The sequence below is a fragment of the Salvelinus sp. IW2-2015 genome, linkage group LG4p, assembly GCF_002910315.2.
Source record: "Salvelinus sp. IW2-2015 linkage group LG4p, ASM291031v2, whole genome shotgun sequence".
NCBI lineage: Eukaryota > Metazoa > Chordata > Actinopteri > Salmoniformes > Salmonidae > Salvelinus > Salvelinus sp. IW2-2015.
The window spans coordinates 28199658-28210719 of record NC_036841.1 but is presented as its reverse complement, the minus strand read 5'-3'; the positions used below and the strand labels follow the sequence as shown (position 1 = coordinate 28210719).

The 11062-nt window shown below is 42.8% G+C and overlaps 2 protein-coding genes and 1 long non-coding RNA gene across 4 annotated transcripts in view; 2 read left to right on the top strand and 1 right to left on the bottom strand.

Moving 5' to 3' along the window:
* ppm1db (protein phosphatase, Mg2+/Mn2+ dependent, 1Db) overlaps positions 1-3688 on the bottom strand; it is a 26380-nt gene extending 22692 nt beyond the window's left edge. Inside the window, exon 1 of one of the 2 annotated variants that reach the window (XM_023983005.3) lies at positions 3017-3688. In XM_023983005.3, the coding sequence (XP_023838773.1) occupies positions 3017-3545 (529 nt within the window). In that variant the 5' untranslated portion in view covers positions 3546-3688. The remainder of the gene's footprint in view (positions 1-3016) is intronic. The other variant, XM_023983006.2, reaches the window with a different exon arrangement.
* LOC139024499 (uncharacterized) overlaps positions 1-11062 on the top strand; it is a 240855-nt gene that overhangs the window by 51953 nt on the left and 177840 nt on the right. The gene's annotated exons all lie outside the window — the stretch shown is intronic.
* Positions 9039-11062, top strand: part of urb1 (URB1 ribosome biogenesis homolog) — a 103380-nt gene continuing 101356 nt past the window's right edge. Inside the window, 5 exon segments of the mRNA XM_070436692.1 lie at positions 9039-9278; positions 9510-9649; positions 9775-9926; positions 10078-10207; positions 10492-10588. Coding sequence (XP_070292793.1) covers positions 9143-9278; positions 9510-9649; positions 9775-9926; positions 10078-10207; positions 10492-10588 — 655 coding nt within the window. The 5' untranslated portion in view covers positions 9039-9142.

Here is an 11062-nt window from a genome sequence, read left to right as displayed (position 1 = left end):
GGAACAGGATCGGGCAGCCCCTGATATAAGGAACAGGATCGGGCAGCCCCTGATATAAGGAACAGGATCGGGCAGCCCCTGATATAGGGAACAGGATCGGGCAGCCCCTGATACCCTTTGGGACACATCCATAGACATTTAACAAATAGCCTCGTTGCTACACATTTTAGTTTCAGGTTAGCACTAACAAACACATTATTCAACTAATCAACGGCTTGATTTAGTTTGTTGAATCAGGTGTGTTAATACTCGGCGGGAACACACATGCGCACATCCTTGGTGTTTCCCAGGACTAGACTAGCCTGCCGTTTGGATGCTCTTTCTGTATAGAGCAGGGGTTCCCCAACTTTTTCACTCTGCCCCCCCGTTACAGCCTTGGGGAACATCCTGCGCCCCCACCTCGTCTATATCTATGGGCACAAGCATTATTCATGACACAAACTGTCCACACCCCTCTGGGTGGCAGACAGAAGAAAAAGATAAAAAAAATCAGGTTTAAAGCTTAGTTCCTACAATTCTACACATTTTGTCATGGGGTGCAAAGAACATGTTGCTGTTTTAACAGTCATTTTCTTGCAGGTCTATACATTTTGCCACGTCTAATGTTTATTCATGTGATACTTGAGTGACTCAAACATTACAACAAAATTTATGGGCTAAAAAAAAACGAAGCTAAAAAAACGTTAGCTGACGTGGTCTGGTTGATCTGGACATTTCACGTTATAAATATCTCTCTAAGGTTTGTAATGACGAACATGACAAGAGGAACTGATGATGTAATACCCAATATTAGAAATTGTACCTTGTACATTCTACTATTACAACTTTCAAGAGTACGTTTAAAGCAGTGGCGGTTGGTTGATAAGGGAGGACTAATATATTTTAATGAGCATGGCCTTATTTCTTTTACAGCATATTGGATGACTGTCATTTATATTCCATTCACCCGCCTCAATGTAACGTCGATAGGTTTAGGCTACTACACGATACTCTAATTTTCCCTCCATCWTGAAGTTGCTACAACCTAGTTTATGAAAAGTATACAACGTCGGTGCACACAGGTCAAGAGAATAATCTGAGTAATCAAGGTGACAGACAGTGACATATTCAATACCTCCTTGTACACACTTGCTTGCATCTAGCTGATCTAGGGTGTAGTCATTAGTCCAACAGTTGCAAACGAGAGTTTCTATTGGACAAATTCAGGTATGTTTATCCCCGTWTCGTTCCGTTTAAGAAAAGTTTTTCAACAGAATCGGCRTAATSAAAACACCCCTGGTCACACGCAAACACAGTTCACTTTCATAGCAGCCACATACRAACAGCATGATCATTTTGCTCGTTAATTCCTTCTCGCATCTACGCGTTGTCCTTCGCTCGTGGACTTCAACACATCAGCGGTTTGTGACCAGGCGGAAAAACCTTTCTCGTTGTCACAATTTTAGCTAACATCAGTTARCATAGAACTAGAACGAAGGCCTTATTAAACCTGCTACGATGATGCAGTACAGTGTACAGTCAGCAAGCAGCTTAGCAGTTACACCGGCAGGCCCTGGTGGTAATACATGTATAAAACACAAATGCTTACCTTGACTTGGAAGATTTTCAGTGTTAGACAGCCATAGCTAGYTAGCTAACATGGCATCCCTCTCTGTTTGAGCCGGGTGTTTGAGTAGTCTAAATTAGCAAGCTGCAACAAAATATGTCTCTCTCGCTTCTCCTTCATTTTTAACCAAATTAATTTGTTTAAAACTGTTGCGAGTAGTTGACTCAAAGAGAGAGAAAGACAATAGTTGAACAGTTTTAAACAAATTAATTTGGTCAAAAATGAAGGAGAATCGCGAGAGAGACATATTTTGTTGCAGCTTGCTAATTTAGCCTACTCAAACACCCACTGCCGTGCTMGCTAGCTGTAGCTTATGCTTTCAGTACTAGATTCWTTCTCTGATSCTTTAATTGGGTGGACAACATGTCAGTTCATGCTGCRAGAGCTCCGATAGGTTGGAGGACATCCTCCRGAAGTTGTCATAATTACYGTGTAAGTATTTGGAAGGGGGTGAAAGCCATGAGCCTCCTAGGTTTTGTATTGAAGTCAATGTACCCAGAGGAGGACAGAAGCTAGCTGTCCTCCGGCTACACCAYGGTRCTACCCTACAGAGTGCTGTTGAGGCKACTGTAGAMCTTCATTGCAAAACARTGTATTTTAATCAATTATTTGGTGACGTGAATATATTTAGTATAGTTGTATCTTTAATATTTCACTATTGGTATTTTTATGAAATTCACTGAGGACCCCTTCCACTTCTGATGAGCCTCCACTGGTTGAAAACCAGACTGAGTGGGGGTGGCGTGCCCCACAGTTTGGAAACCACAGGTGTAGGGCAGACTGTGCACTAGTGACTTGACAGGGCAGTTGAAAGATCCAGAGCAGATCGCTGACGACTGCCCGAAATACAACTGCCCTCACAGCTGATAAGCCAAGAGACTAATTCATCAAACGGATAAGAGGGGATGGGGGACGCAATGGTTTTTACAAATCCAATACATATGATGCGTCTCCTTTACAACCAACATTATCAGATGKCACATGCTGCCAGGCCTGCCTACTACAGCAATAAACCTGATTTGGTATGCCGTCGACGTCAAGCAACCGTCGCGAACTCTTCCCARACAAGCAGCTAAACCCATTGTCATCCGTATCGAAGGCAAACAGAGGAGGAAGACAACCGTATAAAAAGCCCATTCCCAGAGCCCCGCACACCCGCCTGTCCGTGTGATAGGCTGGGGGTTTAGATAGGAATCATGGGATGTCTCTTTCTTTGCTCTACTACTGACAGATGGCCAGCAGTGGTAGGTTTATTTTGATGGTCAAGCCAGAGAACCCAAACCACACATTCAGCAACATCGAGCCTGTGGTGGCCATTTAATTCGTAGCGTTTGCTAGCTAAATGCAAGAGATGCGACAACAAATCCCAATATACATATTTARCTAGACACATGGATGATTCTAACTTACGCAGCTTTTTCCACATGGCATGGTGGCAGGCAACGAAACCTTTACGAATAGCTGCACACACTTCCTCGTCATCCTTGGACCAAAACCCCCGCTGTTTCTTGATGAATTCCCATAAATAGTCCCGTGCGAATTGCGCTGCCTCTCGGCCTCCGTGGCCATCAAACACCGCGAAGAAAGCCACTGAGCGCTGGGGGCGGTTATCGCTCTCCGCCGGTGAACTCTCCACTGTCGAAACTGCCAGTGCAACTGCAGAACTTTGGTCCCCATTTTGTACATTTTGTGTCCATGAAACTGTAGTGGAGGCAGATAGAGGCTCGTTCAGTGCGTTGTGTACAGTCCGATCAGACTGCTCGTTTTCAGGCACAATGTCGACCGTCGAGCTATCTCCTTTGGTATCGTCTTGTTCGTCCGAGTTCAGCTCGTCTTCCCCSGACTCGGGCTCCACTACAACCTCGGTAACGTCCTCCATGTATTTCCTGCCTCCCTGGTCGGAGAAAACACTCACTCGCATCAACAATGCGTTTTCCATGGCGGTAGGGACGTCTTGATTCAGACGCTGGGTGTTTGTAGTAGCTAAAAAATGGCCTAAAAGTATTTTAAGTTAAGTTTATGGCAGCTTAATGATCAATCACCCGCTTTTGGTCTTTGTTTATTTTGAAGCCTTGTAGGCATGCCCAGAAACGCATTRACGTCAGAGCTGTATCAACTGGGGTAAATTCTGTAAAATACTACAGTGCGCCACCTACTGGATGTGTAAATGCTTCATAAACAACGGGTTGATTAATAGTGACACGCTTGCTTATGGGCCCTTCCCCCTTCCCAACAATGCAGAGAGAAAAATGAGAAGGGATAACTTGGCTATATACACGGAGTACCAGTACCAAGTCCATGTGCAGGGGTACGAGGTAATTGAGGTAGATACAGTACCAGTCAAACGTTTGGACACACCTACTCATTTCAGGGTTTTTAAAATATGGTTTACTATTTTCTACATTGTAGAATAATATAGAAGACGTCAAAACTATGAAATAACACATATGGAATATTTTCCCCCTCAGGAGACTAAAAAGATTTGGCATGTGTCGCCAGATCCTCAAAAAGTTTTATTTTAATTTTTTTWATTTAACCTTTATTTAACTAGGCAAGTCAGTTAAGAACATTCTTATTTACAATGACGGCCTACTAAAAGGCAAAAGGCCTACTAAAAGGCAAAAGGCCTCCTGCGGGAACGGGGGCTGGAATTTAAAAAATGTAATAAAAAAAACCAACATATATATATATATAGGACAGAACACACGTCACGACAAGAGAGACAACACTACATAAAGAGAGACCTAAGACAACAACATAGCAAGGCAGCAACACATGACAACACAGCATGGTAGCAACAAAAAACATGGTACAAACATTATTGGGCACAGACCAACAGCACAAAGGGCAAGAAGGTAGAGACAACAATAAATCACGCAAAGCAGCCACAACTGCAGTAAGAGTGACCATGATTGAGACTTTGAATGAAGAGATTGAGATAAAACTGTTGAGTTTGAGTGTTTGTTGCAGCTCGTTCCAGTCACTAGCTACAGCGAACTGAAAAGACGAGCGACCCAGGGATGTGTGTGCTTTGGGGACCTTTAACAGAATGTGACTGGCAGAACGGGTGTTGTATGTGGAGGATGAGGGCTGCGGTAGATATCTCAGATAGGTGGGAGTGAGGCCTAAGAGGGTTTTATAAATAAGCATCAGCCACTGGGTCTTCCGACGAGTATACAATGATGACCAGTTTACAGAAGAGTATAGAGTGCAGTGACGTGTCCTATAAGGAGCATTGGTGGCAAAACTGATGACCGAATGGTAAAGAACATCTAACCGCTCGAGAGCATCCTTACCTGCCGATCTATAAATGACATCTCCGCAATCTAGCATGGGTAGTAGAATGGTTATCTGAATTAGGGTTAGTTTGGCATCTGGGGTGAAAGAGGAGCGATTACGATAGAGGAAACCAAGTCTAGGTTTAACTTTAGCCTGCAGCTTTGATATGTGCTGAGAGATGGACAGTGTACCATCTAGCCATACTCCCAAGTACYTGTATGATGTGACTACCTCAAGCTCTAAACCCTCAGAGGTAGTAATCGCACCGGTGGGGAGAGGGCCATTCTTCTTACCAAACCACAGGACCTTTGTTTTGGAGGTGTTCAGAACAAGGTAAGGGMTTAAGGGCAGAGAAAGCTTGTTGGACACTAAGAAAAAGCTTTGTTGAAGAGCATTTAACACAAAATCCGGGGAGGGGTCAGCTGAGTATAAGACTGTATCATCTGCATATACTGTAAATGGATGAGAGAGCTTCCTACTGCCTGAGCTGTGTTGTTTATGTAAATTAAGAAGTGCGTGGGGCCTAGGATTGAGCCTTGGGGTACTCCCTTGGTGACAGGCAGTGGCTGAAACAGCAGATTTTCTGACTTTATACACTGCACTCTTTGAGAGAGGTAGTTCGCAAACCAGACCAAAGACCCCTCAGAGACACCAATACTTATTAGCCAGCCCACAAGAATAGAATGGTCTACCGTATCAAAAGCTTTGGCCAAGTCAATAAAAATAGCAGCATAACATTGCTTAGAATCAAGGGCAATGGTGACATCATTGAGGACCTTTAAGGTTGCAGTGACACATCCATACCCTGACCAGAAACCAGATTGCATACCAGAGAGAATACTATAGACATCAAGAAAGTCAAGCAGTTGATTATTGACAAGTTTTTCCAACACTTTTGATGAACAGGATAAAATAGAAATAGGCCTATAACAGTTAGACAAAGGAGCTGATCGCCTATAGCAGTTAGTTCTACAGCTGCACCATCGAGAGCATCCTGACCCGGTTGCATCACCGCCTGGTATGGCAACCGCTCGGCATCTGACCGTAAGGAGCTTCAGAGGGTAGTGCGTACAGCCCAGTACGTCACTGGGGCCAAGCTTCCTGCCATCCAGGACCTATATAATAGGCGGTGTCAGAGGAAAGCCCATAAAATTGTCAGAGACTCCAGTCACCCAGGTCATAGACTGTTCTCTCTGCTATCGCACGGCAAGCGGTACCAAAGCGCCAAGTCTAGGACCAAAAGGCTCCTTAACAGCTTCTACCCGCAAGCCATAAGACTGCTGAACAATTATTAAATGGCAAACGGACTATTACATTGACCCCTCCCCCACTCCATTTGTTTTTACACTGCTGCTACTCGCTGTTTACTATCTATGCATAGTCACTTCACCTACATGTACAAATTACCTCTAATCTGTACCCCTGCACACTGACTCGGTACTGGTGCCCCCTGTATATAGCCGCGTTATTGTTATGTTATTGTGTTACTTTTTATAATTTTTATTTTCGTTTATTTGGTAAATATTTTCTTAACTCTTCTTGAACTACACTGTTGGTTAAGGGCTTGTAAGTAAGCATTTCACGGTAAAGTCTACACTTGCTGTATTCTGCGCATTTGACAAATAAAGTGTGATTTGATTTGAGTAACCAAAAAAGTGTTAAACAAATATATATTTATATTTGAGATTCTTCAAAGTAGCCATCCTTTGTCTTGATGACAGCTTTGCACACTCTTGGCATTATCTCAACCAGCTTCATGAGGTAGTCACCTGGAATGCATTTCAAATAATAGGTCTGCCTTGTTAAAAGTTAATTTGTGGAATTTCTTTCCTTAAAGGGTTTGAGCCAGTCAGTTGTGTTGTGACAAGGTGGGGGGGTATACAGAAGATAGCCCTATTTGGTAAAAGAACAAGTCCTTTTTATGGCAAGAACAGCTCAAATAAGCAAAGAGAAACAACAGTCCATCATTACTTTAAGACATGAAGGTCAGTCAATTTGGAAAATTGCATTCGCAAAAACCTTCAAGCGCTATGATGACACTGGCTCTCATGAGGACCACCACAGGAAAGGAAGACCCAGAGTTACCTCTGCTGCAGAGGATAAGTTCATTAGAGTTACCAGCCTCAGAAATTGCAGCCCAAATAAATGCTTCACAGAGTCCAAGTAACAGACACATCTCAACATCAACTGTTCAGAGGAGACTGCGTGAATCAGGCCTTCATGGTCGAATTGCTGCAAAGAAACCACTACTAAAGGACACCAATAAGAAGAAGAGACTTGCTTGGGCCAAGAAACACGAGCAATGGACATTAGACCGGTGGAAATCTGTCCTTTGGTCTGATGAGTCCAAATTTGAGATTTTTGGTTCCAACCGCCGTGTCTTTGTGAACTCTGCATGTGTGGTTCCCACCGTGAAGCATGGAGGAGGAGGTGTGATGGTGTGGGGTTGCTTTGCTGGTGACACTGTCAGTGATTTATTTAGAATTCAAGGCACACTTTACCAGCATGGCTACCACAGCATTCTGCAGCGATACGCCATCCCATCTGGTTTGCGCTTCGTAGGACTATCATTTGTTTTTGAACAGGACCTATAGGATCTACAGGATCTTCGCAGATCTTTACTTTGAAGAATCTAAAATATGTTTTGATTTGTTTTACACGTTTTTGGTTACTACATGATTCCATATGTGTTATGTCATAGTTTTGATGTTTTCACTATTATTCTACTAAGTAGAAAATAGTAAAAATAAAGAAAACCCCTTGAATGAGTAGGTGTGTCCAAACTTGTGTTTTGGGTCATTGTCCAGTTGAAAAACAAATTATAGTTTCACTACACACAAACCAGATTGTTACTCTGTCCAATGTCTGTGTTCTTTTGCCCATCTTAATATTTTATTTTTATTGGCCAGTCTGAGATATGGCTTTTTTTTTGCAACTCTGCCTAGAAGGCCAGCATCCAGGAGTCGCCTCTTCACTGTTGACGTTGAGACTGGTGTTTTGTCGGTACTATTTAATGAAGCTGCCAGTTGAGGACTTGTGAGGCGTCTGTTTCTCAAACTAGACACTCTAATGTACCTGTCCTCTTGCTCAGTTGTGCACCGGGGCCTCCCACTCCTCTTTCTATTCTGGTTAGTGCCAGTTTGCGCTTTTCTGTGAAGTGAGTAGTACACAGCGTTGTACGAGGTCTTCCGTTTTTTGGCAGTTTCTTGCATGGAATAACCTTCATGTCTCAGAACAAGAATAGACTGATGAATTTCAGAAGAAAGGTCTTTGTTTCTGGCCAATTTGAGCCTTTACTCGAACCCACAAATGCTGATGCTCCAGAAACTCAACTAATCTAAAGAAGGCCAGTTTTATTACTTTTTTAATCAGGACAACAGTTTTCACCTGTGCTAACATAATTACAAAAGGGTTTTCTAATGATCAATTAGCCTTTTAAAATGATAAACTTGGATTAGCTAACACAACGTGCCATTGGAACACAGGAGTGATGGTTGCTGATAATGGGCCTCTGTACGCCTATGTAGATATTCCATAAAAAATCAGCCTTTTCCAGCTACAATAGTCATTTACAACATTAACAATGTCAACACTATTTCAGATCAATTTGATGTTATTTTAATGAACAAATAAATTAGCTTTTCTTTCAAAAACAAGGACATTTCTAAGTGACCCCAAACTTTTGAACGGTAGTGTACATTGTAATATTGTTGTATGGTGGTATTATACATGTTGTATTGTAGATATTTAGTGGTGTTATAATGTTATGTGATGCACTGTTTTATATTTTGTTTTATGTGTAATGTAAGTGTCTTAATGTGTTTTGGACCCCAGGAAGAGTAGCTGCTGCCTTAATGAACCAAAACTTGATATCCGTTACAGATAGATACAATACTTTATTAATAAAGTATTGTATCATGTTTTCTGTATGTTCTTTACAATGAGCTGAATGAGGTAGGAATGACAGGCTCAATTCCTGGACCATTATTATGTTATTCTAATAATGATCCCTCCTTGAAGAGGAAATAAAAKAAACAAGATTGTCAGGTTCACTTCTTTATTTCAATGAATTATTTATATTTGAGGAATATTGTGCAGCCCTGATTGCGCAGSCCGGAACCAAAGTGACGTGGAAATGGAGCTCGCCCGGACACATTGACAGAAGAACACATTTCTGTTTAGATTCTCACATGTGTAGCAAGCAAGACCGGTGGCTAAAACTATTTGATCGCTTTTTCGGTTTACCTCTCAAACAAGATGGGGAAGAAACGGTCGAGTGAAGATGTGGATGAGTCCAAAAAGCATGCGAAGAAAGGAAAAGTATCTGAGACAGCGGAGTTCAATGGAACCGTTTTTAAAGCCATGTTGATGGAGCCGACCAAGGCAATGAAGGGTGAGTGGCAGTGTTGCTATTAGCTACCGTTAGCTTACTAGCTACCTACAACGGCGCTATAACGTATTGCCCTCAACTTTGCAGTGATAGGATTTCACTCTTTGTTTTAATTTTTTTTGTTTGTTGCAGAGTGTATGTCGATTATCAAAGGTGCTAGTTGTTTAGTATTGACACATTCAATAACAATACAACTGCTGTCTGTTTTCAAAACGTGTTCTCTCTGCGTTGCAGGCTTGGAGACATTCATCACGACAGCAAGGAAGCTGCCATGCCCTGACCTGTATGACGTTGTTGAGGGTTACATCAAGATCTCCATGGAATGTTCTGAGATCTTCAAACTGCTGGAGGGAGATAAGCAGATGGAGAGTGAAGTATGTAGAGTACAGCATTAGCTTCTGTCAGTCTCCTGTTCGCCTGGAAATCAGTCTCTCTCTATATATACACACATACCATGTAATAATCTGTTAGACATCACATTGTCCTTGTCTCTGTCCAGATGATGGTGATCTTCCAGAGTTTGGAGATGATTCTGCTCCGTACGGCCAGTGATCTCTCTCATTTCAGCATGGTGGGATCCACTATAGTCAAGAAGGTTGTCTCCAGCTATATGAAACTCATACAGACGTCCCTAAACTCAGAAAACCACAGGTACGTTGGAACATGAAGCAACTTTTGTCGAAATACAGATTTTGTGTGTGTGTGTGTGTGTGTGTGTGTGTGTGTGTGTGTGTGTGTGTGTGTGTGCGTGTGCGCGCGCGTCTCTAATTCTAACATAGTGTTGTCGTATCATCTGGGCCAGGTTTGTCCGTCAGTGCCTGAGTTTCCTGTCAGCCATGGTGTCCCAGGGAGCCGACACAGCCAGGGAAGTCTTCAGCCACTTCCACTTCACCAAAGGCCTGTCTGCTTTGGCCAAGAGGAAGGATAGGATGGTAAGAGACCTGGTCTGTGTCCATCCTAAATGGCACCCTATTCCCTATACAGTGCACTACTTTTGACCAGGGTCCATAGGGAATAGGGTGCCGTTTGGGACACTCGYTCTGTAWGAGGGTTTATAGTTCTCTTTAGTGTCAAAATGTCATCCTCCTGACTGTTTGAGCTGACGAGGAAAAACTATGTTCCAAAAACTATGTCCCAACCAGGGATTGAGGTTATAATGATTCATCTCTAATGACTGGTATTCTGTGATCTCATTCATCTCTCTCTCTCTCTCCAGGGTAGACCTGATGTTCGCATGGCTTACACCCAGTTTGCCCTCTCCTTCCTGGTCTCTGGTGACAACGCTACTATTGGACAACTACTGGAGATGAAAGGTCAGGATTATACTACATTTCAAAATGACAGAAAATTCAATAAGAATAATACAAATAAAATAAGCTTGAGAATATAGGTCTGCCTTTCCCTTGTCTGAAGGAGGATTGTATCTCCACTGTAGGAATATAGGCCTGTCTTTCCCTTGTCTGAAGGAGAAGGAGATCGTATCTCCACTGTGGAAATATAGGCCTGCCTTTTCCCTTGTCTGAAGGAGGATTGTATCTCACTGTAGGAATATAGGCCTGTCTTTCCCTTGTCTGAAGGAAGATCGTATCTCCACTGTAGGAATAAGGCCTGCCTTTCCTTGTCTGAAGGAGGATCGTATCTCACTGTAGGAATATAGGCCTGTCTTTCCCTTGTCTGAAGGAGGATCGTATCTCTACTGTAGGAATATAGGCCTGCCTTTCCCTGTGTCTGAAGGAGGATCGTATCTCCACTGTAGGAATATAGGCCTGTCTTTCCCTTGTCTGAAG